Source organism: Paramisgurnus dabryanus, chromosome 10 (assembly GCF_030506205.2).
Source record: "Paramisgurnus dabryanus chromosome 10, PD_genome_1.1, whole genome shotgun sequence".
NCBI classification, from domain to species: Eukaryota; Metazoa; Chordata; class Actinopteri; order Cypriniformes; family Cobitidae; genus Paramisgurnus; species Paramisgurnus dabryanus.
Window position 1 is genome coordinate 1,941,121 of NC_133346.1, and position 27,530 is coordinate 1,968,650.

A 27,530-nucleotide genomic window follows, 5' to 3' on the forward strand; every position below is an offset into this window, starting at 1 on the left:
TTAAGATGATCTTGCAGGTGTGAAATGACATCAGAGTGAGATATTAATGACAAAATTTTCATTCTTGGGTGAAGCAACCCTTTAACCTTTAATTACCAGTGTAATGAATGAATTCGAAGGCAACACATCTGCGATTTTTATTCATTATCAAACTAACCAAAGTTAAGGCATTGATGCATTAAAGATAAAAGCAGAATTAATGTTTTATTTTTCCAAGATGATAACCAAATGCCATTTACAGGAATGCAATGTCATCTCTTAATTCTGCTGGGTAATTTTTAAACCAATGCTGGGTAAATATTGGACAGAACACATTATATTGGGTTATAAATAAACCTTTGCTGTGTTGTTGTTGTTAACCCAACCATGAGTGGAAACAATCCAGAGGTGCGTTTCCCAAAAGCATTGTTGCTAACCTGTTAGCAACTTAGTTGGTTGGCAATGGGAAAAACTAGTTTTAGGGCTTTATTCTGTAAACAGCAAGCTATTTGATTCAGAAGTCCTATCCTACACTGGTTATTTTCAGCGCTGGGTCAAAAATGGATTGAAGCAAACCCATGAGGTTGTAAATTTACCTATGCTGAGTTCTTTTTTACCCACAGTTGGGTCAATTATAAATATTCTCTGGGTTAATTTAACCCAGTGGCATGGTTTGTCCCTTTTTGACTCAACACTGGTTTGAAAATAACCCAACATGACTTTGGTATCGCTGTGCATTCAAAACCATTCCTAGTTACAAATTCTAAATCCTATGCAGTTTTTAATGTATGGGCACGGATTATTTATTGCAATGTTCCACTTCAAAGCATCTGATGTATTTATATTCTGGAACGTCTTTGCATTTCAGAAAACATGCAGATTAGCGGGATAGAGGCGCAGATATCTGGTCAGTGTCCTGCAGTATTCAATAACACTTAATATCACTCGGAGGAAATGAGGCTTACGATTGCAGTATCATTTTCTCCTTTTATTCATGCTCAGCAAAAACCATACGAGAGGAGAGTTCTGTCATAACCCAAAGAGACCGAGAAGACAACGGAGCGAACCAGGAGTCTCTGAGCGGAGTCGCTGTGGAAGGACAAACTTATGCACCTGTGGTGAAGAGAGAAGTACAGATTCTGACTTCAAGATCACCGGCATCAACCACTCTTAACCAAAAAGGTATTATGATGTGCTTTTACGGTGTGTAAATAACGAATTAGCATTGGGGATATCATTCAATTGCATGCATCCTTCAGTATGTTGTGGTGGTCTTGTGCCCTTGATCAAGGTGCTGAACCTCAAATTGCTCCACGGGGAATAACGTCATCGACAATTTGTTAAAGCTCTAGGATCTGGATGCTTAGCTTCCTTCTTCTATCGTGTGTCGCAATGCCACAGATTTTGCCTATATTTAATTCAAGCAAGTGTTTAACTCAGTAGGAAATCCAGATCCTGCGAGTCGACTGGAGGCCAGGGCACCACCTGCCATGCAGACCGACGCACGTTTGCCCGCTGCCAGCAGCGTCCTTGCTTCGCGCCAGCCACCAACCCCCACTGCAGAGGATGAAGAGGACGCCAACAGCTACGACTCTGACGATGCCAGTAAGATGCTGATCTGCACTGACACATGGACATGTTGGTACCCTATGGGAACCACAGTGAACGAAATTGTTTACTGTACGTCCTTTGCATCACAGAATGTAAGAATTCAGCAGACGCTTTCTTTATATTCATTTACATTTACGCTTTTATCCGACTTACGAGGTATACTTTTTTTTATCAATAAACCCATGGTCTTTGCTCTACTAACGCAATGAGCTATACGGCTATTCTTTGTGCTGTTTCATCTGTTTTTGGAGTCAGCTCCTCAAATGTTTGGTCGTAAATGATTTTATGAGGATTCTGATGCAATGTTGTTCACTTTACAGCCACTCTTGGCATGTTAGAGTTCAGTCTGGTGTACGAGGAGGAGAAAAACGAATTGCATTGCAACATAATCAAAGGAAAGGTATTGCCAAGAGTATTTTTTCCAGTAAAATGTATCCTGGTCACATGCATACAATTCCTAACCATTAAATGATTTTGTCTTTGTTGGAAAGGGTCTCAAACCCATGGACTCTAACGGTCTGGCTGATCCTTATGTTAAACTGCACTTACTTCCAGGAGCCAGCAAGGTACTGTGGTAATATAATGCTGGATGTTATTGGATAATGGACTACTTGCATTGAGCCTTGAGACATACTTGATATATAATATGATGCGCTAGTTTCCGGTTAAATGCGTTTATAAAATAACTAGGGCTGTCAAAAGATTAATCGTGATTAATCGCATACAAAATAAAAGTTTGTTTTTGTATAATATATGCGTGTGTGTGCACTGTGTGTAATTATTTTGTATATATAAATACACACGCATGCATGTATGTATTTATAAACAATTTCATGTGTGTGTGTGTGTGTGTGTGTGTATATATATTTTTTTTTAAATAATATATGAATTATAAAAGGTACATAAATAACATTTTTTATACATGTATTCAAAATTTATACATGTATGTGTGTGTATTTATATACATAATAATTACAAACAATACACAAACAATTTTATAATGCAAACACAAACTTTCATTTTGTATGCGATTAATCACGATTAATCTTTTGACAGGCCTAAAAATAACATGGATTTGAATCACTATATATCATTGACAGGTATGTCCAAGGGTAAATTCACATAAGTAATAAGTATAACACAAAAGTAGTTGTGCAAGTAGTCCATTTCATCTTGGAGCAGAGTCTAAATTATATTTACAATAGTGCTGGGCAAAGATTAATCGCGATTAATCGCATACAAATTAAAAGTAAATTTTTGCATAATATGTGTGTGCTGTGTGTAATTATTATGAATATTTAAACACATAGACATACATGTATACATTTCAGAATTTTTTATTTATATACATTTATACATTTATATATATATATATATATATAGAATATATAAAAATATAAATAAATATATATACACATGTAAATGTTTCTTAAATACTTACATGAATGTGTGTGTATTTATATATACATTATAATTACACACAGAACACACTTGTATATTATGTTACAAATCAATTTTATTTTGTATGCGATTAATTGCAATTAATCTTTGCCCAGCACTAATTTACAAGTAAAGAAATGCATTTCTTTGCATCTTTTAGTCAAACAAGCTAAGAACAAAGACGCTTCGTAACACCTTGAATCCTGTGTGGAATGAGATTCTTATTTATCATGGCATCACGAATGAAGACATGCAGAAAAAAACACTCAGGTAGTATAAACTTTATCACATTTCATACAATAAACATTTTGGATTTTAAATGTGGCCCCGCCTGTGAAAACCCATCTTAAGTTATTATTTTGTGATTTGCATTCTGTGAAAATATAATCTTGATATGTGAAAGACTGAAATTAAAGTGAAATCAATTAAACTTCAATGCTTCAGATCTCATCATTAGATTATGAGTTTTAGCCCGGATGTGATAGACAGGATCACAAATGTTTACAATTCTTATGGCTGATCGTGCACAATGGGGTCATTTCTATGAGGAATGAGTTCGTCTTAAATATTTCATGCTTAGACTGTAAATTCCTCATTGATTTATTTAGTTTGCAATGGCTTTAATTAAAGCCGTGACATTTCTCGGAGTGAAAAGGGTCAGTATTCATTGTTCCCTGGCAGGCTTTCTGTCAGTGATGAAGACAAGTTTGGCCACAACGAGTTTATCGGCGAGACGCGGGTGGTCTTGAAAAAACTGAAGCTGAACCAAAAGAAGATCTTCAATGTGTGTCTCGAGAGAGCGGTGCCGGTAAGGAAACAGTTAACACTTGGGGAAATGTACTGTAAAGAGTTTGCCATTGGTTGCTTTGCCCTGAATTGCACCCGACTTCTGATATGCAGGTGAGACGTTCAGCTGCCGGCGGGGCATCTCGTGGTATGGCGCTTTATGAGGAGGAGGTAAGAATTAAAAATTGCATACTTTGAATAAGTAAATACTTAACTAGCTTTAAGAAATATCTTCTATATAGTATGAATAAAATCCGGACATACTACATTCACCATGTTGTGCATTCACAAATCCTATCCCATAGGCTCATTTACCTTGGCTTCTCTCAGTTGAAATGCATCTATAAACCTATATGTTAATAACAAATGTTCAGCTAAATGATTCATCAGATGAGTTACCTATAGTATATTGTGTGGTTATTTTAGTTAAAGGATGATGAAGAAGCAGAGGAGAGGGGCCGAGTCCTGATTTCTCTCACCTACAATAGTCAACAAAGTCGTCTTATCGTAGGTGTGGTTCGATGTGCTCATCTGGCAGCAATGGACTCTAATGGCTATTCTGACCCGTTCGTGAAGATGTGAGTCTCAATAAAATCAAAATGTTTCCTATTGTGTTTTTCTGCCCGACTGGTGGGATGTTATCTGAATAGTTCCTATCTCATCAACTCTTTCATTATATGTATTTAAAGATGAAAAGTGTACTTTGTGTTCTTGTGTTGTGTGTTTTGCAGCTGTCTGAAGCCTGACATGGGAAAAAAAGCAAAGTGTAAGACTCAGACCAAGAAGAAAACTCTTAACCCGGAGTTTAATGAGGTAGTCTTTCTTTATAACCGATCTCTGCCAGAACATAAAGCAATAAAGGCCAGGGTCGACACTGATGCAACATCACAACAATGTTTTGATTCTACAAAAAATTTTTTTTTTAATATACTCAGTGTGCAATGTTTTAAAAAATGTAGTTGAATGGTTTTTGTGGTGATTGCAGGAGTTCAGCTACGACATCAAGCACAGCGAACTGGCGAAAAAGACTTTGGATATCTCTGTCTGGGATTATGACATGGGAAAATCGAATGATTTCATTGGTGAGATATAATGCATACACAAAATATACATTTTCTACATTTAAATGAACATTATGTGATATGATATTTATGCATTATCTTTATTTGTGTTTACAACATTGGTGATAAACGTACATATTTTACGAGGTGGCTAATTCGTATAAATTTGTACGGCCACATTGGCTTTTGCCTCTGTTTCATTGGGGTTAGGGGTGGAGTTTCATTACCTTTTTTTAAGATAATCATAAGTTTTTCACAGAATTTTCGTGAGATCAGGTTGGATGAGCACAATAGCCAAACATTTGCCAATAATCAGCTCAACCGAGTGTTTAACTAGTAGTTGGGTTGGGTATTGATGCAGATTTCAATTCATTTTCGATTCACAAGCTTTTGATTTTATTTTGATTCAATTCAATATTCATTTAGAATTGTTGGGAATTATTTGGATCAATTGTTATTCAGTTGGGTACGATTTGGTTTTACCCCTGTGACATTGGTGTTATGGGCGTTGTAAGTGGGGGTTTCGTTATTTTTACTCTGATTCCTTGGCTCATGACGATCTGATTGCACCCTATGACGTCATTTTCCGTCATGAAAAATTTTCCGCCATTTTTAATTATTCGTAAAACCTACTTTTTCAAACTCCTCCTAGAGCTTTTGTCCGATTTGCATGGAAATCTAAATGTACCATCTAGGACAAAAGTTATGGAATTCATAACGATTCGCCAATCAGTTTCCATATTCCACGTCAACAAATTTTACGTAAAGCATAAAAAACGGTTTGAGGCTGGATCTACGCCAAAGTTACGTGTAATAGTGATGCCAGTCAGGAAATTAGGGTGCATGCACAGTTTTGTGACAGCGCCACCTAGTGGTCAGACAAATGTTTTACATGCCTATAACTTTGGCTGTGGTTGACGTATTTTCATGCAACTTATTTTGTTGGAGTCCTTAATTGTTGCAGAGTCCAACAATACCAAACATGCCAGATTTCGCCTTATGCTTAGTCCTGCGCAACAAAATAGCGCTTAAAAACAAGCGTGAATATCTCCACGAGCGTTATTCCGATCGACTGAAAACCACTGCAGGAAGAACACCAGAAATGACCGAAAATTGCAAAAAACAATAAGTTACATTCATTTTTTGTGCTTTTTAGACATAAATGGTTATAACTCGAAACAACAAAATGTGATTTTTTTTTTGCCAGATTTGATACATTGATGTATGAGCAGAGTCTGAGGCCACACAAAAAATGGTGTGCCTGCACCACTAGTTGGCCTTACAGTTGAACACAAACCTTTAACATCAAGCAAGCCCGATGGTCATAAAACTGTTTCTTCGCTACACTAAAGTGTAAAGTCATGAAACTAGCTGGATGTAACACAGTCATGACTTGAGGTTGCATGCACAATGTTCTCAAAGCGCCACCTAGTGATTTTTAGTTAGGAAAATGGCTATTTTTGCTAAAAACTACTGCGAAGTTTCATCTTAAATCCTGAGTCATTATGGGTTATTCCTTCATGGCTTGAAGTTTAATCATTGGTGAATACTTATTTAATCCCTAGCAACCAATGAGAATATCCTAGCAACCTTTTTGCAAGAGCTTTTTCTCTGCATCAGAACATCGTAGAGACCTGGGGGTGGGCTCTTTTGACTCATTAACACTACACATTTTGTGACCCATGTTTTGTTACTGCAAACACCACTCACATTTTTTCCTCAGAGATCCAGCGTTCCAAGATACTCAGTAAGAGAGAGACGGTTGACGTGGTTGACAAGGTTTCCTTAGATTTCTTAAAGTGCTCATCCAAACTTAACTTTACTTCATTCTGTTCCCTTTTTCCCTTCTTGCGGCTATATTTTGTAGTTGAGTTGTCACAGATTTCAATTCAGTTTCAATTCACAGGCTCTTGATTTGATTCATTTGGAATTGTTGGGAATTATAAGGATCAAATATTATTCCATAAGGTACGATTTGCCTTTGCCCCTGTGACATTGGGGTTAGGGGCGTGGTTAGGGGTGGGGTTTCGTTATTGTGCACTGTTTTATGATAATCAGATCTTTCTGTACGATTCACATTGCACGAATTCCTACGAATTTGCGTAAGATCAGGCTGGATGAGCACAAAAGCCAAACATTTGCTCATAATTAGCTCCCCCGATTGTTTAAGTACTGGTTGGGTAGGGTATTGATGCAGATTTCAATTCATTGGTGATTCACAAGCTCTAGATTCGATTCTGATTCAATTCGATATTCATTTGGAATTGTTGGAAATTATTGGAATCAATTATATTATTATTCAGATGGGTACGATTTGCTTTTGCCCCATGACACTGGGGTTAGGGGCATGGTTAGGGATGGGTTTCGTTATCGTTTTTTTTTATGATAATCAGATGTACGATTCACATTGTTCGAATTCCACCAAATTTGTGTAAGATCAGGCTGGATGAGCACAATAGCCAAACATTTGCCAATAATCAGCTCAACCGAGTGTTTAATTAGTAGTTGGGTTGGGTATTGACGCAGATTTCAATTCAGTTTCGATTCATAAGCTCTTGATTTGATTCTGATTCAATCCCAATTTTCATTTGGAATTGTTGGGAATTATTAGTTTTCAATTACCCAGCACCACATAAATGCACAATATCACCTACAGTATAGTGGTCATATAAACTGTAACTTCATGTCTTTTGTTCACACAGGTGGATGCCAGCTTGGTATCACAGCTAAAGGCGAGTGTCTGAAGCACTGGTATGAATGTCTAAAGAACAAAGACAAGAAGATTGAACGCTGGCATGTTCTCTTACATCAAAACAACATTGAGGCTGATGACTAAAATCTAATATCTCCAGAAATCCTATAGCGCACAATACCATCTGACAAAAACCTTATCTTACTACTGGTTGGACAGTTGATCATTCTTTACATTCATTCAGAAGAAAAGATTCTTGTTTTTTGCTTCCTGAAACCCTGTGATAAGCTATTTTGATTATATAGTCGTCCAACCCAGAGTATAAAGCTATAAGCTGTTATGTTCTTCTTTAGTGGATAAAAAGAGTATGTGTATGATATTTTGCCTTAAAGAACAAAACCTCACGAATACAGATGTCACTTAAATATCTAACCCTACAACCAAATGTACTCAAGATAGGGCTGGGCGGTATATCGAGTTTTGGTGATATATGACAATAGTGTCTATATCAGTATGGTCTGATATGATCCTCCTTCTTTGCAACAGAAGCTCTGTCAGAAATGTCCAACCAGCTCACATGAGGCTTTGACTTGCATGTAAACATTTATACCGCTTTGTAGAAAATACTAAGATATATGTATCGTATATCACCATTCATGCCAAAATGACAGAGATATGAATATTGGTCACTATCGCCCATCCCTAACGCAAGGACTCGATTAAATGTATATTCATGCAAATCATCTTGCTAGTTCTTTAAATAAAATTAAGCTGTACAATTTAAGCATTGAAACATTGTACCTAACTGCATATAGTACATTTGATTTGTTTACTGTATATTTACCTTATATTACCTTATATTTGGAAGGTGGTGGAAACAAATGTAAATTTTGAATTTAAAAGGTTAAAAGAGGTAAATTGAATTTACATGTAAATGGCAGGTTGTCTCTTTTTAATATTGCATCAGTTGCATATGGAAAGGTTTTGTTGTTATGTGCATGAAATTCATGTCCTCCAACTATATGTTACTGTGAATAAGTTTTAATTTATTGCTGCATATGTAATCAGGGGCGCGGGAAGATGTTTTAGTTTGGGGGTGCTGTGTATATAACCAGCTATGACAGCACGAGGTCCCGATCACTGTAAATCTTCCTCTCTGAATTAAAAATAATTATCTTAAACTGGCAAATACATTTTGCATCAGATTCTTTGCAAGTCAGATTCTAACCACGGACATCGCGTCAAAAGCAAGATATAGGAATTATCTGCTCTATTGCATGCACCACTGAAGATGTTGATTTCTACATGTCTTTTCAAAACGTTTTATAAGTGAAAAGTTGAATAATCTTAAAATATTACTTCAATTGGTAACACTTAAAGTTTTTTTTTGTTTTTTTCAACTTACAATTTCACTTTAATTTAACTTTAGTTTGGAAGTAAGTTGGAAAAACTAAAAAAATTAAGTGTTACCAATTGAAGTAATTTTTAAGTTGATCCGACTTTTCACTTTTTACTGTGTAGCAGTTCTATGTAAATAGTAAGTGCCAAAGAAAGCGATTTGCACTTAGTGTAAATAGACACTCCCAATAAATAAATAAATAAATATAAATGAACCCAAATTTGTGTTTCATTTATAATCCTGTGAAATCTAGGGGTACTGCAGCACCCTCAGCACCCTACTTCCCGCGCCCCGTCTGTAATATGTTTCCAGGTATGACTACAGGCTTGTTAAATGCACAAATAAAGTGTCCTCAGAAAGTCTTTGTTTTCACATTGTGTGAACTGCAGGATTTTTCTCAGGCTGACTGGAATCTGGCACAAAGTTCAGAGCTTTGCTACCTGTACGAGGTGTCACGTGAAGGGAGGGGGATTGTGTTGATTCTGGTGTTAGTGGGTTAACTGTCAAGGTCATTTTCTTTGATGTTATTCACGAACAACAATGAGGACAGATTCAAACACAACTGATGTGGCATCATGTTAGTTATATTATAATAGCTTAACTCAACTATATAACAATATAAGCTGTGCACTTCTGATGTCATAGCCACTCATACAAAACATTCAGATATGTGCCGAGGACAGCGTTTAAACTAAAGACATTGACATGCATTGATATTTTTGGCATAAAAAGTTTCAAGTAAATGTTTATACATAAGCATGTCAATGCAACAATCTCCTCTTAATACAAATTAATACATTTCAGGTTTCTACAGGCATCAAAATGAAATGCAAAAATACTGACTCACATTTCCAAACATATGAAAGTCCACATTGGTTTCATCAGCTATTCCAAACTGAGTCAACAGATAATGAAGAGCATTTCGAGAATCTTACTTTTAAGGATCTGCTGAATAAAAAACATATTTAGTTTAGTTTCTCTTTTGTCATTTGTTAGAATTGTATAACCCAGGAAATCCGACTGAATTTAATCCGAGTGCAGGTTACGACAAAATCGTTGACATGCATCTTAAACATAAACTTAAACAGTTTACTGTATAGTTAAGTGTAAAATGACGCAGGCCGCAAGTGTAGATTCCACAGTGTTGCCAGATCCCATTGTGAAAAATCCTCTTTAGACAGAGTGTTTAATGTTTTAGCAATTAATGTGACACTTTGGTAAATGTATAAAGTGAGAATGTGCAGGTTACTGTTAGTGATGTCTTTGATTTATTTCTGAAAAACAAGGTCTAAAATAATTTTTTTCTTTATGGCCTACTATGTTTGCTTTCGTACTAATATCTGGCAACACGAGGATACCAGCACCTAAACTGTAATCAAATGGCACATCTTTCAGCATGGGCAGGTTATTGCTGACAACCGTTTCATGCACCTTAAACATTGCAATCTGATTAAAATATTTGTTTACATGTACATTCTATATAATCCGAACCAAAAACAGCCAGGGTTGCCAGATCTGTGTAACAAAATGCAAAAGTATTTACAGCCCAAATACCAATAACTAATTAACAAAATCCTTTCATCTTTAACCCGCAGAAAAAAAAATCAACTCACTGAATGTTTTAGCCCAAAGTCCGAAAAAAGCGGAGGATTTGGCAACGCAGCGCACAACATCTCTTATCGAGTTGATAAATGTACAAAGTCGAAGCTGAGATGGAGAAAGTTGTTCTTAAGAAGTTTTCAGATATAGGCAATGAAAAACAATGATCGAAAGCCAAAACTATATATTATTGCTTTATGTAATGTTATGTTATGAAATGAACACTGCAGAATGTACAGCATGTGACCCCATTACCTTAATAATGCATTGCCATTGTCTTGCATGTTTCTGTCACGACAATCACGTGATACGTAAATAAGAGGTAAATATAAGATGTGAACTTACAATACTTCTGCGCATGTGCACAAGGTATTTTTGCGTCCGATTGAGAAAATACTATGATTCAGGCATTAACCTAATGATCGGATCACAGATCGTACTACACCACCCCTTTCAATACGATCGAAATTTGCATCTGATCAACCTCAATCGTATTGATTAAGGTGTTTACATGAAGGCTTTTCCATCCGACTGAGCCATCAATACGATTACAAATGGATCATTAGGTTGCATGTAAACGTACCCTTAACAAAACAGCAGTAGGATTTTTCCATAAGCTTTTGGATAACTGCAAAAAGTAGATCAAGATAATCAAGATAATCTTCACAAATAAATTTTTTTTTTATTTCAAATAAAATTGCAAGAAATAAAAAGCTAACCTTACGCTATAAGTGAACTACACCATTCGATACTCGATTTCATCAAGCTTTCAACAACTCTTTCAAACTTTATTAAAACATTTTAAAAGAAAATCCAAAGGAATTGTTCCATTCATAGAGATGGAGTTTTTTCCCTAGATTTTCATGCATGATGACATTAAAAGAACTTGTTAGCAACCACCTTTTTCAAGACATATAAAAGGTTTTCAAAAAATCAAGTGAGTGAGATATTGTGTGTTTTATGTCAGATAAATATCTTGAGTTTGTGTTAATCACAGACCAAAACCCAAACAATTGATTTTGGGAACCTGAATTGTAAAAATAAACTCATTTCATGGTTTTGGCTCACCAAACTACATCACATCATCATGACTGCAGTGCTCCATTAGGACGGCAGCCAATGGTGACATGGAAAAAACTTTGTGCTAATCAGGTGAGGTTTGCACCAATCAGAACAGATGGACACGCACACCAAACTCAAATAACCTTTGCATCCTAATGTAAACACTGCAGTCACCTGCTGCCACATTAATGCAACTTATACTTTATAAGGCATTAACTTATTTCATAATTTATTGTAAGAAGAGGATGCTATATGAACAAACATGTCTAAATGTTCCCAACATCTTAATATTTTATGACTATTAAGCATAATAATAATAATGCATGGGTGTAATGCCTATGATCTAATTTAATCTGAATGCACGCTTGGAATAGTATTGAATCGGATGTTTCTTTCTCCTCCCACATGGAATTTGAATCTTTTTGTCGCGTTGTAAAGAATAGTTTCATCATGTGTAATAAGATATCAAATGTTTATAGCTGTGGGCATTGTTGACACTAATAAAAATGATAGCGATCAGCAAATAAGATAATACTCGTGTGTGGGATTACAATCATGGTTTTATGAAAGTGTGTGTACGCACATCGCTGCTTCCAGGTCTGTATTTACCAAACAGCCCTCCCCTCCCATGTATTATCTCACCACATCTGTCTGGTTCATATGTGTCCATGAGTCCACAACACTAAAGAAATCTGACATACAGATGAGAGTATATAAGGAGGGGTTGAGTTCATCTATCTGCCAGAGCTTGGTGGTTAAAACTATGTTACCCTGCAGCTATTCATTTAGGTACGAATTGCAAAATTCCTTTAAAGTTATTCCTTTTGTCATTCCTGAAAATTTATCACTTGGATTATAAAAAAAAATGAAAACCATTCACCTTTTCCAGGCGGTTCTGTGTATTTCCATGCTGTTTCTTGACCGTTCCAGTGCTTTACATTTTGAAACTTTAAACTATAAAAACAACACTTTCTGTTTTCGGACAAAATCTTCTTCGGACGAGCAAGCACATTATGCATTTCTCCGAAAGACTCCGACATCTCTTCTCTTATTTGACAGCATCTGGAGCAAAAACAACAGACTTTTCAGTTGCATCATAACCAAACAACAATCTGTTGTTGAGAGTTACCTGTCCAGGTGTATGAATTCGGCAAGTACCTCTTTTTTGGAAAGCCCTGATGTCCGCTTTAACATCAGTGAGTTGTTTGAACCCGATGGCCCCTGTCAGACTGCAGGTAATATGGAAGGATTTTCAGTGTCTGTACACAAGACCAGAGACCTCAGGAGTGTTGACCTCGATGGATCTGTGCAACTGGACATTGGGAAGAGTTCAAGGACAAAGCTTCACCGCTCAAAGCGAGCATGGATGATTCCAGGAACTGTATGGTGTGGATCTGGAAATCGGGCATCTAACTTTTCTGACCTGGGTATGTAGGGATATAGCCATCAATTATTACATAGATATTATTACATTATTACCTAAATACATGTTAGGTAGTTAGGTAAACAAAGCATAATGGGATAATACAAGAATATTGTTAATACCCACATAACTACGCTATAAAAAATGTTGGGTTAATTTTAACCCAAAATCAACCCAATTTAAACCCAACCTTCTGGGTTGTTTTAACCAAGGGGCAACCTTCTGAACTTTATCGTGAAAACTATTAAAGACAAGACTATTGTTAATGCCTACATAACTACGCTATAAAAAATGTTGGGTTATTTTCAAACCATTATCAATCAATTTTTAACTCAATTTGAACCCAACCCGCAGTGTTGTTTTAACCAAGGGGCAACCTTCCGAACTTTATCGTGAAGACTTTTGAACACAAGAATATTGTTAATGCCTACATATTCACAGTATAAAAAAACTTTGGGTTATTTTCAACCCAATATCAACCCATTTTCAACTCAATTTAAACCCAACCCGCTGGGTTGTTTTATCCAAGGGGCGACCTTCCAAACTCTATCAAGAAGACTACTGAAGAAAAGACTGTTGTTAATGCCTACATAACTACACTATTAAAATGTTTGGTTATTTTCAACCCAATATCAACCCATTTTCAACCCAATTTAAACCCAAGCCGCTGGGTTGTTTTAACCATGAGGGAACCTTCTTAACTCTATCAAGAAGACTATTAAAGAAAAAAATATTGTTCATGCCTACATAACCATAAAAATGTTTTGTTATTTTCATCCCAATATCAACCCATTTTCAACCCAATTTTAACCCAACCCGCTGGGTTGTTTTAACCATGGGGCAATCTTCCAAACTCTATAAAGAAGACTTTTGAAGAGAAGACTAATGTTAATGCCTACATAACTACACTATTAAAATGTTGGGTTATTTTCAACCCAATATCAACCCATTTTCAACCCAATTTAAACCCAAGCCACTGGGTTGTTTTAACCATGAGGCAACCTTCTTAACTCTATCAAGAAGACTATTGAAGAAAAGACTATTGTTAATGCCTACAATAACTACACTATAAAAATGCTGGGTTATTTTCAACCCAATATCAACCCTTTTTTCAACCCAATTTAAACCCTTCCTGCTGGGTTGTTTTAACCAAGGGACAACCTTCTGAACTTTATTGTGAAGACTATTGAAGACAAGACTATTGTTAATGCCTACATAACTACACTATAAAAATTTGGGTTATTTTCAACCCAATATCAACCAATTTAAAACTGAATTTGAACCCAACCCGCATGGTTGTTTTAACCAAGGGACAACCTTCCAATATATCGTGAAGACAACACGGAAGTGACTTAAACTGCAATTCATCGTTTGGCGCTAGAGACTGGCTCCATAAGGGAGTAAATCCCATAGATCCCCCTATGTTAAAATGCCCAACTTTACAGCAGAAAATAATATGTTTACAGCCTGGTACAAAAAGTGTTTTTGGTCTGTATAGCTAATTTTGCCCTCTATGACAACTGTGAGAGGGGTAATTTTTTTGTAACTCATCTGTTTAAATTATATTAAGCCTTAAAGTTCTGCATAATTAAGGGCGTGGCCAATTGAGTGACGAGTGAACTGCCACTGCTGCAACCAGCCACTTCAGCTTTACCGACATTACGCCTCTTTACTCATTTTCAATTACCCACGAGTGATGCGTGGTGACGCAATGCCAAGATGGCGATGGCAGGCACCGTCTACTATTGGCTTAAAAAAAGCTCTTTACAAACCTATGGATGACGTCACGGACACTACATACATATTTTTTATAGTCTATGGTTTTAACCCATTCTTGTATCAAATATAAACATTTTATAGGTTAATTTTTAATGGGTTAAAACTGTTTATCTGTCCCTTTTTGACCCAACTCTGTATTGAAAATAACCTAGCATTCTTTATAGTGTATACATAATATTTAATAGATGTAAAAACTTTGCATATTCTTGTTTTTAACTATTCTCTCGCCTCCTTGCAGGTTTATTTGAAGAAACCGATAAATGTTGCCGAGAACACGATCATTGTAAGGACACCATTGCATCTTTCTCATTTAAACACGGCGTCTTCAACACAAACATATTCACTTTATCTCACTGCGACTGTGATAACAGGTATGATTTCTTTCATAAGGGTCGCTTATAACCCAACAGGACTTATCCTATAGCGCCCTTGTGTGTAATATGAGATGTGTTTATTATGATTGAAGGGAGCTTTATTTCACAGAGCCAGCTTCTTACATTACCCAGAGCATGAGAAACTAGCTGCTGTATCATATCTCTGTGTAATGAGGCCTTGTGATATCAATTCAGGTTCCGCTGTTGTCTCATGGGAGTAAACAGTACCGTGTCCAACATGGTGGGATACGGCTACTTCAATGTGCTAAAGATGCGCTGCTTTGAGTTCTCACATAGGATGCAGTGTGCAAAGAGAATGTGGTGGGGCAGGTATGTATCAATTTCATTTGATTCAGCTTTTTCTGACCTATTTATGTGTGAATGTAAAAAAATTCTCATGTCATATGTGAATAGGGTTGCCACCTGTCCCGGTTTTACCGGGATTGTCCTTCTTTTTAATAACCTGTCCCGGGAAATGTATCAACTCTCCCGGGACACTGAATGTCCCGGTTTTCGAAAAGCTATGTGAATATGAAATTTAGCGCGCGCACGGCAGAGAGGGAGACCTTGCGTCTGTGTGTGTGTTTGCCTCATTTAGCGCATGTAAGACAGAGAGCATCCTGATTGGCCTGTTTCAGAACATCAACCAATGAATTGTCAGTGTGGGCGGGCTTTTATCTCTTCTCCCGAACCAAACTCAGTGTATCTAGAAACAGGAGCGCCATGGCAGAGGGAGAGTGCCCCAAAAGCGAAAATATAAGACACATTTTACACCAGACTACACCAAAGTGTATCCCTGTCTTAAAAGAGTTATAATATTGCATGGTGTAGAGTTTGTAACAGTGACTTCAGCTTAACCTATGGCGGGTTAAATGATTGTAAAATACATGTTGAGGTGAGTTCAACAAGTTTAATTTCATGTGCATATTTGCTAGTTGCTATTTAGACCTGTTTAAAGGTGCAATGGAATATAAATAAAAACAGTTTACATAAATAGTATAAGCAGCTTTAATAAATTGTAAAACTGATTTACATATTTTAACATAATGAACAAATAATTGGGTAACAATTTACAATAAGGTTCATTAGTTAACACATGAACTAATAATAAACTGCACTTATTGCATAAAGCAATTTTTTATCTTTGTTAATGTTATTAATACATTTATTTAAATCTTGTTAACATTAGTTAATGCTCTGAACTAACATGAATAAAACATGAACAGCTGTATTTTTATTTACTAACGTTATCAAAGATTAACAAATACAGTAACAAATGTACTGCTCACGGTTAGTTCATGTTAGTTAATACATTAACTAATGTTAACAAATAAGAATTGAAAAAAAAGAGAATTGTAAAGTGTTGCCAATAATTGCATAGCCCTATAGAAATATTATGCTATGGGGGGGCTTGTGAGCAAACAAATTGGCCGGGTCATCGATATGTCCAGGTTTTTTATCAGACATGGGTGGCAACCCTATATGTGAACCTGGACCTTAAAACCAGTCATAAGTAGCACGGGTATATTTCTAGCAATAGCCATACATTATATGGGTCAAAATCACAAAACTGTATAAATTTGTCCTTTTGAACATAAAGGAATGAGGAATGTTTGTAACAAAACCAAATACTATGGAAGTAAATGGGGCTCATGAACGGTTTGTTTACAGTGTTTATAAGAAAAAAGACATTTAAACAGGTTTGTGACAACATGAGAGTGAGTAAATGATGGGAGAATTTTCATTTTTGGGGGAACTATCGCTACATAAACACCAAGTTAAGTGAACTTAAATACAGTATAAACATTTTTGAAAGACCCCATTACTCAATTAAAAGAAACTGAGAGTTAACCTAAGTAATGCTTTAAAGTTTACTCTACAAATGCTATCAAGTATTGCCAACTAAAAATGAATAAATTGCTTCAATTTGAAATTTTAAAGTTGCAGTGTGTAGATTTTAGCGGCATCTAGTGGTGAGGTTGCAAATTGCACCCCTCACTTTCCAAGCACATAGAGAAGCTACGGTAGCTTGTCACAGGACAAACATGTCATCGTCTGAAACAACATAGTGAAAAATGTGCTCTGTAGAGCAGTTTGTCCATTTAGGGCTACTGTAGAAACATGACTGCACAAAATGGCGGCTTCCATGTAAGTGGACCCCCCATGTAGATAAAAACGGCTCATTCTAAGGTAATAAAAACAACACCGTTCATTTTGTAAGGTCTTTATACACCGCTGAAAACATTGTTATGTATATAATATTGCATTGCTGTCAAAAGATCCTTCAAAAATGTACACACTGAACCTTTAAGGCAGGAGTTGTCCTCACTTTTTCTAAGTAAAGTTAACTAATTACATTTTACAGTGAATGTGCTGACGTTTGGAAATCGACTGTTGTTTGATTTGTCCGTAATCTCTTTGGGCCATGATGTTGTGTAAACAGGTAAATCACAGTATGTTTCTCCTTTAAACTGCAGGTGCGCATTTTCCAAACTCGCTCAATATGCTGTGATCAAAGGTCAGATGAACTACACTGACACGATACCTGAAACAGACAAAGATATTCTGGAAAAAAACTTTCATCAGACAATTACGTTTGGAGAAACTCAGGTCACCAAAAACTCGGAAGCATCATTAACAAAACAAGCCAATGAGTCCAGGAGTGAAGAGCTGAATCCGGTATCACCATGGCCATCTGCTACAACACCATGGTACCCAAAACCTTTCTTGGTACCAACAGATACATCGAAGACAACACTGCCCCAACATACGCACATACAGCAAAAAGGTGAAATATATGTTATTTATATAAATAATATATAAATAAATAATTTGATTTAACATCCTCTAAAATGTTCATATCTGTTTTGGTTTCATAGGTGAGTTTGAGATATGTGACAGCTACAGAGACATGGATTCTTGCCATTTACAGATCCCTGCTTTACAGGAGAAATTCGGTGTACGAAACCCTGATCTCAGAACCATGTATCACTGTAACTGTACTGTCAGGTGACTGTGTATTTCATATCTTACTAAACTAAAAATTGAGCAAATTCAGCATAAAAGCAAACCTTGTCTACCCCATATATTCAATAAAAAACTATATTGCATTCACAGGCTTGCCCAAAAAATCTCCAGTATGAATGAAGTTGATCCTGTGGATTCACTGTTAATGGCCTTTGTGTCACAATCCTGCTTTATTCTGCCTGAAAACTGTACTGAGGCCACCAGGTTCGTATGGATAAATGGTTAAAAATAAACGAGACTACTTAGCATTTTGCTAACCTGTCTCTCTCCCATTTAGTTGCTCTAAAACTCAAGCTGATGGACCATTTATCCAGCATTGGAGAAAAGACACGACGGGAGAGCGACATCTGGTGGACTTCAATCGCAAACTCAAGAGAATAAACCTGAAACGATCCAAGAGGAAAAACTCGACAGTCAGATTACGCAACAAATGCATCAGGATTCACAATAAACTACGCAGAACTTTAGTTACTCAACAATTTTCCTGATATCTATTTCGAGTTCAAGTATAGAAACAGAATAAAAAGATCATCAGATATAGACAGATTTGAATTAATGTTGACCAACAACGTAAAGATAAAAAAATTAAAAGTATTAATCATGTCAAAACTTACTGTCATACTGTCAATTTTCTGTTGATGAGAAGAAATATTCCCACTTCTCCTCAGGCATCTCGGGAACTCAATCGCGCATGCGCAGAGTTTTACAGTCTGTCAGGCCGATTCTCATTCGGAAGGCTGCAGCCTCCGGAGGTCGCATATGCAGGCTGCATACGTCATCAAGCCTGATTTATTAAAGCATTTATAAGTCATAAGCATATTACAACAATTTACGATAAGACTAATAGTCAACTTTATAATTGTTAATATTCTGAAATAAGACCGTCTTTATGGCGTATAAAGCCTGCATATGCGACCTCCGGAGGCTGCAGCCTTCCGATTAAGAAACGGCATGTAAATTAATTTTGTAAATGTATGTGAATTTGTAAATAGCAAATAAATATTTTTAATAAAACACGTTATTCGGTATTTTTTTCCTGATTCAAGTACTTTATTGTATGCTGATTTTATGTAATTTAATAATGTTGATAATTTTCTCGCTACTAAATAATACTGAAAACAATACTACAAAAACCATAACAATCCATAAAAAATATATAGGATTTTTTTTACATATGCTACAATATTGTATGTCACTGGAAGGGGCAGAAATGAAATATTAAAGTTTACTTCGGTAACGACACTTTAACCACCAAACACCAGTAAATATATAAATAAATACATTATTGCAATCCAAAGCTTATAAGGAAAACAACAAATTTGTTGTGCTTTGACATTCGCTGCAACTTCACTACTGAGGCGGAAACCCGGTTACCATGGTGACAAAGGACAATTTGTGTGTTTTGCAAATATAACGTAATCAAGTGAAGATGATGTTTTTTTTTCTGTAAAAATATACATTTCCTCACAATTAGCCAAAAATGTTAACATCTACAAATCATTTGTTTTTAAATGTCAGTGAAGTTGGCTCACTAGTGGTGCTTGAGTCAGTCACAGGACTCGTCACAGTAGGTAACTCAACTCCTGTCTGATGTCACAAATAGCAACCGAAGGCCTGAACTACCGAAGCATCAGAACCGCCTCTACCGGGAGGAGAGAAAAAGCCTGTAAGAGAAAAGCGGATTTGACAACATGGCGAACTTTCCTCTGGAAGAATAACTTTACTTAACAGCTGCTGAGCGTCTGTTTGTGGGACTCTCTTACTCAAAATCTGCGGAATAAAGCGCGATATCTAAACCCGAAGTCAGTTCGCTTTTTGAGGAATGAAGTGTTTTCTTATGGATTCGGGACGTGTGAAGTATCATGGATGAAAGTTTGAAATAGTTGTTGGATAGTAAAGCACAGGACAGGATGGAGAAAGAAGGAACGAGACGAGAAAAGGTAAACAAATGCCGAATGGTGTGAACTGTGAGACTTTGTGGTCTCGTGCACATCGTTTATGTAAACATGAGGTAAATGATGCAGTCACCGATTGGCGTTTTTGCAATAAAGCCGCATGTATTAAAGTATTACAGTCGAGTTTGATTTCATGCAGGGTTGCATTGGGTTTTTGGGTTTGTTTCTGCATTATTTTGCAGTGGTGACTGTTAAATAAAGTTTTATTAGATCAGTGTCACAATGTGAGTTGCTTGAGATGGTTTAATGTCTTGCTGACAACACTGTCGCTGTTTTTGAGTTCAGATGGTAAAGCAATAGTTCTGGAAATTATTTTTGCATATAACACTTCCATAATACAAATCATGATTTTTATCACAGACTTCTGTAATTATCCAATGAGATTAAATGTTTCAGTCTGTCAATATTCATGACTGGAAACATGAACTTTATCAAGATTCATGGACAGCAGGCGATTGTAAGCCTGGTGAATACATTAACATACTGTAGTTTTAAATTCTACTTTTACAACTAATCGCAATTAAGCGTTTGCAGAATAAAAGTTTTTTTTTTTACATCAAATATGTGTGTGTACCGTGTAACTTATAATAATTAAGTATATAAATACACACAGACATGCATTTATATATAAGAAATATTTACATCTGTATATACATTTTTATATGTACGTATAATTTATAGTATATAAATATGAATACTTAATATGTACACACTTTGTTCTTAAAATTTTACATGCATGTGTGTTTATTATTTATATAAACATAATTATTATACACAATAAACACACATATATGATGTAATAAAAACTTTTATTCTGCAAACGATTAGTTGCGATTAGTTGTTATACATTTGTTATTTTTGCTGATTTTATTCCTGTTGTTGATGTTCTTATATCACCGTTTGCTCTTTGTTTTGCTGTCATGTGTCAGAGGTTAGTTGTATAGAGGTTAGTTGTAGTTAAAAATATTCATTGATTGTCACTGGTGTTATGGTTTTTGTGTAGTTTGTCTAGATTTCCTTGTTTATTTTAGAAGCTAGAAGATTTTTGGTCACACTTTATTTTACGGTATCACTGTTACAGTGTAATTATACATTTAAGTACTAAGTAATACTCATTAACAACATGTACTTACTATAGGGTTCGGGTTAGGTTTAGGGTTTGGTTAATGGTTAGTTGCATGTAATTATGCATAATTAACTGTTATTACTATAATAATTAAATGTAGCATGTGTAACAAAGACACCATAAAATAAAGTGCCACCGATATTTTCATGAACAAGCAATCTTTAGTTTCCGTGACAAAAATGTATTGACTGAAAAAGATACTGTAAGTTTGCCTTAAAGGGGACATTTCACAAAACTTTTTTAAGATGTCAAATAAATCCTTGGTGTCCCAAGAGTACGTATATGAAGTTCTAGCTCAAAATACCATATAGATAATTTATTATAGCATGTTAAAATTGCCTCTTTTAATGTGCTGTTTTTGGTGTGTGTCCTTTTAAATACAAATGAGCTGATCTCTGCACTAAATGACAGTGCCGTGATTGGAAAGTGCAGATTAATGGGCGGCACTTTTCCCTTCTGACATCACAAGGGTAGCCAAATTTCAATGACGTATTTTTCACATGCTTGCAGACAATGGTTTACCAAAACTAAGTTACAAGGTTGATCTTTTTTACATTTTCTTGGTTGATACAAGCAATGTGTGGACCCAATCATAGCACTTAAACATGAAGTCAGATTTTTATGATATGTCCCCTTTAAGTTGACAAATTTAAATTGGCTAAATAAAGTTTTATAACTGAGGCTTTTAAGATTTTGATACATGATGTTGCATTTTTTGCATGCTATTTGTGGTTTGCAAACAGTGTATGGCAATTCTGATGTCTTGGTAAACCTTTAGTGACTAGACGCCCTCATTTGAGTGAAACAGATGCACAGTGTCTGTACTTTTACAGTAGTGTGGTGTCCCCACGGCAGGTGTTAAAATCAGACAGGATTTTGACAAAATTTACATCATGCTGTCATCGAGGAAAGCTCTGCTGTGCCTGTGGTCTTCCTAGCAGATAATACAACGTTTTGTTGTGCTGTCAGGCGAGCAGATGTTGGGGTGCACCTGTGTTTTCTTTGAAATCAGATGATTTCCAACCGGGTTTGTACAGTGGATGTATTGAGGGACAGCATGCAGCCACAGACCCTTTTCTGTAATCTGGAGTTTTGGACCAAGAACAGATTACAGGATGGAATTACTGAGAATAAATTGTGCCATTGTCTATTTGCTTTTTTGCTTTGTTTAGCACCTGGTTCGTTAATACAATTATGCAAATGAGATAAACACAGTCTTTTTAAGGAAGTTGCAGGTGGTTTGTGAGCAAGATGCAGTTTTTTTGCACTGACGTGTCTTGTGCAGACATGGTTTAATTAACTGTTTAGTAAATGAACCACTTGAAGAGAAATATGTCTCCTGTGCCTCTCGTCATATACTTTAGTCATATGATCGTGTACACATCCTATGAAATTACATCCTTGCATTGTAAACATGAGGAAATGCATTGTGTGTGCATCGAAAGAATATGAAACAGTAGTGACAATGAATTGATTGATTGATTAAATATTACATGGAAACTGTGCTGATACAGTATGTGAGTTGGCGGAAATAAACTGATATACTGGATGGTATTTGGTTAACAGTTGTGTCTATACCTGTAAATGAGAGATGTTTTCACATATTACTGTAAATACTGTATATACTTGTGCAGTGGTTCTGTTATTGATATTGCTTCAGGATCCAGATTTTTATCTTGGGTATCAACTGGCAACCCAACATGTTTAGCGAACAAAAGTACACAAATATGTTCATAAAATTGAATATTGAAATGTTTTAGTTTTGCTTAAAGCACACAGTGATCTGCACAGTTCATGTTTTTCCTTGTTGCAGGTGCTCCAGTATTTAGTCTGGGACATGTTTTTTGTACCTGTTTTGTTGCAGATGTTGAGGATACTGTGCTTGTTGTCATCTGATTGATTTGATCTGTTTACCAAGTGACAACAAAATTTTTGACTGTATATTTTAGTTTCATTGAATGCTTGACCTTTAATGTAAAGTTGTAAAACATTGGTTCCGCACTTTTCAATGATAATAATATTTATAATAGGAAAGCACCGATATATCAGCATATAATCGGTATCGGCATTTAAAAGCATTTTTCCCAGTATCAGACATTGAGTGCATTTACATGCACACTCTTGCGGCTATTATGCTTAATTAACTGGTAACGTGGGGTCATGTAAACGTGTAAAATGTTTTTTTTTTTAACTGGGGAAAGCGCATAAATGGCTTTAGCAAAAAAAACCTAGTTTTCAACATATCTCTTTTCTTGGACTACAACAAACACACGGATTGTAGGCAACAGTTTACTTCCTGGGCTTGTTGATGTGCACCAGACCGACATTATCATAAATCCTCCCACTTTGGACTTAGAGCCTGTAAGTTAACTCCTGAACCGAATCTTTCAAACATGGTAAGGAGCGCCACGTTTCCCGCTGACGTCAGAGGTATTCAGACCAATCACAACGTACAAATTAGCTGGCCAATCAGAGCTTTTCAAATCCATGCGTTTCAGGAAGAGAGTGAAATCTGGAGCTACAAAAATGTCGGGTATATGAAAAATAATGTGTTTTTTAAACCACCCAAACACACTTTATTATAACAAATACACAAAATAATGTTGTATTTAGCAATGAAATAGGTGCTCTTTAAAACACAACAAATAGTAGTGAGTCTTACTGTACTGTATAAGCATGAGGGCAGTATTATGGGAAGTTTGTGATGAGCAGTGGAGAAATCTGAAGACAGCTGTTTCACAGACAGATAATGTAAAGTTGAGCCGTTGCCCTGCGGGTGTTTCTGAGCGGGCAATGACCGTCTGATGCCTGCCAGGAGAGAGACTTGTTTTCATTTTCCCAGGAATGTGACTCAGCCCCTTGACCTGCTCCAAACAGAGGGGTTGGATCAGAAAAGGGCAGACAGACTCTCAGGATCAGTATTATTTATTGTGGAAAACTGATTTTTGTATTATTGAAAGAATCTCTTGAAGACATGTCCAGGTCACATTTCATCCCCACTTAAAAGACTAGACATTATATTTTCCCCAATAAATATGAAACTGCAAGAAGTTTATTTTCTTTGATCAAGCTATATAAACCTTCTAATTTTAAGCTGTAAAATAACCAGGCCATGTACCTATTGGCTTTGGTTTTCACATATCGGTGCGTATGAATGTTGGCATGACACGTGTGAGCTCCAGACAGGTTGAGAGGTTTTGTTCACGCTCTGGAGCTTCTGGAGTTGATCAGGATTTATAGTTTGGGCTCATGAGTTGAGATGTTTGAAGTGAGCGGGTCAATCCAGACACGATCAGGCTTTTTACCCAGAAGAAAATCTGATGTTTACTGACTGACCCTGTGCTCCTTCTTATAGAAAAGACATAATACTGGGTGTTAAAGCCTCTTTATTGTCAAAAGTTCAGTGATCTAACTGTGGGTTCTCACCACACGCGAGTTACATACAAAGTCAATGCAAAGACGCAATCAGAAGCGTCCTCGCGTGGGGCGATGACAAACGACGCGATATGGGCGGCGCGTTTGCTGCGAAAACATGCGCTATTCGCCTCAAATGCGTCTTCGCCCAAGTTAAAAATAGTCAACTCGAGGGAAAAATTCACATGACACTAAGTTAAATCCCGCGAGTAATCTAGAGCGAGTAACGCGATGCCCCGCATTTGTACGTAGCATAACAGATCAAAAGTACATAAGAACGGGTCACAACAATTCAATTCAAGTATTTAGGTGGTTTGGCAGTTTGTTTCATTAAAGACGGTTTTTCGCCTTGTAGTCTTTGTGTAAATTACATTAACGCGAATCTGTAATATTGGTGACGTCATGTGCATGTGTCAATTCAGTCTATTGGCATGTGTGAGTAGAAACAAAACCATCTTGATTGTTTGTTATTATGTCTCTGTAGACGAATGCGCATTTGTTACTTCTTAAAAAGGTAACATCGCCATCTGCAGGCCTGGCATATGTAACACAGCGGATCTAGTCATCTCTGCGGATCTGTGTAAACACACATCTTTTTGACAGTGGTGTTGTGTGTACGTGAAATTTTTCATAAACGCAAAGAAAAGCGTTTCTTTTTTTGCTACATGGTTGTTGTGTAAACGTAGCTTAAAGGGTCGTTCACATTACAACGATATATATTAGCCTCCACACCACCAGACAATAACTTTATGCTAATTCACTCGCGAGGCGCAGTACTCATGCAAATCATTTACCTTTAATGACATTAAATAAAATTGCATATTTACTTTAATAAAAACATTTGTAATTGTTCAGATGTCATTAAATGTATAAATATGCTGTTCTTGTACTTTAGATTTAATTAGATTTGATTGGCTCTGTCAATGATTTATCCTTCATCAGTTGGAAAAACAATCGCTCAGAAAGTGACCCCAATGATATTTGGGGGTCCTTGTATTTGTATTGTTATAGTTGTGGTGTGAACTCTGCTATTTTCTTTTTAATATAAAGCAATTTTTAAAACTATATTTTTTATAGTTATCGTTATAATGTAAACTGCCCATCAGGACAGCTGGACGCCAAAAGAGATGCCTGGGTCATTCTGATGCCTTGATCGGTTATATTGATCTGTTGTGCTATCTACATATGGTTGAAAGATGTATTCAGGACAGGAGAAATGTTTCAGGTAAATACAGTTCAGTTCAGTGGTGCTAAAATGTTTGTTTTTTGTTGCTGTTTTTTTGTCACATTGTAGTACTATTAAAGAGGACACATTGTGCTCGCCCACTAATTATGATGACCAATTTAACTGCCCTGTCCTTTATAACAGCTTCTTTGTAAATCCTTGTTATATTATGACAGGATCACAAAACAATTCATGGCGAAGTGCTGTTAAGAGCGAAATGAAGTGTTGAGTCTATGAGTAACATTAAAAATGGATCTTGCTGGACTGTGACCAACGTGAGCTCAGATTTGGTTCTGTCTTGATGTTTTTCGGCCATTTGGACTCGACAGCAATCAATCAAATCGCTCTCCTCTTTTCACCCAACTGGAATTAGTTCATATCCAGAGAGACTAGAAGCTTGACTGGATTTAGCACGGCCAATATTATGTGTGTGGTCGGTTTATTTTGAGACTGGGAATGAAGTCAGTTTTACATGTGTGGTGTATGTTACATGTATTTGTGTGCTGATGAATATTGTGAGGTCACGTCTCTGTTGTCTCAGCTGAAGTTGACCACCAGCTTCATCCTTCACCTTCAGTAAGACTCTTGTTATCTGACCAAGTCAACTAAAGCCAACATACTGTTATCTGTGTCTAGCCTTGAATGGGTGGATGTACATTTTGCCCGACTTAACTAAAGTCCACAACAGTCGGACATGTTCAAACAATAATCAGAGTAAGGACTTAATGGCAGTAAGATGTTTACATGACTGGAGCTATTAACCTCTTCACTCCTGCTAAACATGCAGTTTTTATTTTCTGATTATTCACTAATGATTGTGCTTAATTTTTCACACATAGCCCAATGCAGAGCACAAAAGATGAACTCACAGATATTGTCCACTGTTTTAATTTACTTACGTTAAATGATTAAATGTGTTACATTCTTATGGACGTATTTCGTTATTCAACATTATATAGACTGCTGGCAAGTCGTGTTGACAGAGTTCAGAGAAAAAAACTTCCTAATGTCAAGTGTAAAGAGCACCTTTCTTCCAATTCACGATTTTACATTTCCTTTGGTGTATATTAGTACATGTTAACAATATGCAAAAGGTACAAACCCCAAAGTAAACGATGACGTGAGTTATTGTCTTCAACGTAAATCTCTTTTCTTGTACTACAGCAAACACACAGATGGTAGGCAACAGTTTACTACCTGGGATTGGTGACGTAGAGAAGACCGACATTATCATAATTCCTCCCGCTTCTGACTCCTGTCAACATTGCATTGTTACCAGTGATGCGCAGGTCAATTTCTAAACAACCCGCACCCGACCGACTTTTCAACTAACCCGTCCGCAACGCGGGACGAAAAAATAATATATCCTGGCCCGTATTTTTTAAAAGTAGTAATTGTTTAAAATAGTTAAAGGAGCGGTGAATCAAATACTCAATTTTAACTTGATAATTTGTTATATAAGAGGTCATCATACTTAAATGAACATCCTGCAAGTTTCAGAACTGAAAACGTCCGTGCTACTGAAATATAACTGTTTTTGGCACCAAGCCAGTAAAACAAGCCAGTGTGGAATTCGGA

General features: G+C 36.3%; 3 protein-coding genes and 1 long non-coding RNA gene across 11 annotated transcripts in view; 3 read left to right on the plus strand and 1 right to left on the minus strand.

Moving 5' to 3' along the window:
* The window catches only part of rph3aa (rabphilin 3A homolog (mouse), a), a 29,559-nt gene extending 20,146 nt beyond the window's left edge, over positions 1 to 9,413 (plus strand). Inside the window, exons 6-17 of one of the 5 annotated variants that reach the window (XM_065263622.2) lie at positions 848 to 886; positions 982 to 1,161; positions 1,420 to 1,584; positions 1,911 to 1,990; positions 2,082 to 2,156; positions 3,191 to 3,300; positions 3,712 to 3,838; positions 3,931 to 3,987; positions 4,243 to 4,394; positions 4,548 to 4,629; positions 4,802 to 4,898; positions 7,580 to 9,404. In XM_065263622.2, the coding sequence (XP_065119694.1) occupies positions 848 to 886; positions 982 to 1,161; positions 1,420 to 1,584; positions 1,911 to 1,990; positions 2,082 to 2,156; positions 3,191 to 3,300; positions 3,712 to 3,838; positions 3,931 to 3,987; positions 4,243 to 4,394; positions 4,548 to 4,629; positions 4,802 to 4,898; positions 7,580 to 7,713 (1,298 nt within the window). In that variant the 3' untranslated portion in view covers positions 7,714 to 9,404. Of the gene's footprint in view, positions 1 to 847; positions 887 to 981; positions 1,162 to 1,419; positions 1,585 to 1,910; positions 1,991 to 2,081; positions 2,157 to 3,190; positions 3,301 to 3,711; positions 3,839 to 3,930; positions 3,988 to 4,242; positions 4,395 to 4,547; positions 4,630 to 4,801; positions 4,899 to 7,579 lie in introns of all 5 variants that reach the window. The other 4 variants (XM_065263619.2, XM_065263627.2, XM_065263614.2 and 1 more) reach the window with 4 other exon arrangements.
* LOC135745359 (uncharacterized) overlaps positions 1 to 12,925 on the minus strand; it is a 39,335-nt gene extending 26,410 nt beyond the window's left edge. For 2 of the 3 annotated variants that reach the window (XR_010531185.1, XR_010531184.1), the window contains exons 1-2: positions 12,788 to 12,925; positions 12,510 to 12,691 (exon numbers count right to left, since the gene is read on the minus strand). This is a non-coding gene — a long non-coding RNA (uncharacterized lncRNA). Of the gene's footprint in view, positions 1 to 9,815; positions 9,914 to 12,509; positions 12,692 to 12,787 lie in introns of all 3 variants that reach the window. The other variant, XR_012337761.1, reaches the window with a different exon arrangement.
* On the plus strand, positions 12,333 to 19,260 carry pla2g3 (phospholipase A2 group III). Its single transcript, XM_065263651.2, has 7 exons — positions 12,333 to 13,056; positions 15,070 to 15,202; positions 15,401 to 15,535; positions 17,683 to 17,993; positions 18,085 to 18,214; positions 18,323 to 18,436; positions 18,510 to 19,260. The coding sequence occupies exons 1-7, from the start codon at positions 12,495 to 12,497 to the stop codon at positions 18,718 to 18,720; spliced, it is 1,596 nt and encodes a 531-aa protein (XP_065119723.1). The 5' UTR covers positions 12,333 to 12,494; the 3' UTR covers positions 18,721 to 19,260.
* A 120-nt stretch (positions 19,261 to 19,380) lies between these two features.
* ttc28 (tetratricopeptide repeat domain 28) overlaps positions 19,381 to 27,530 on the plus strand; it is a 296,324-nt gene continuing 288,174 nt past the window's right edge. For both annotated transcript variants that reach the window (XM_065263595.1, XM_065263601.1), the window contains exon 1: positions 19,381 to 20,172. In XM_065263595.1, the coding sequence (XP_065119667.1) occupies positions 20,143 to 20,172 (30 nt within the window). In that variant the 5' untranslated portion in view covers positions 19,381 to 20,142. The remainder of the gene's footprint in view (positions 20,173 to 27,530) is intronic.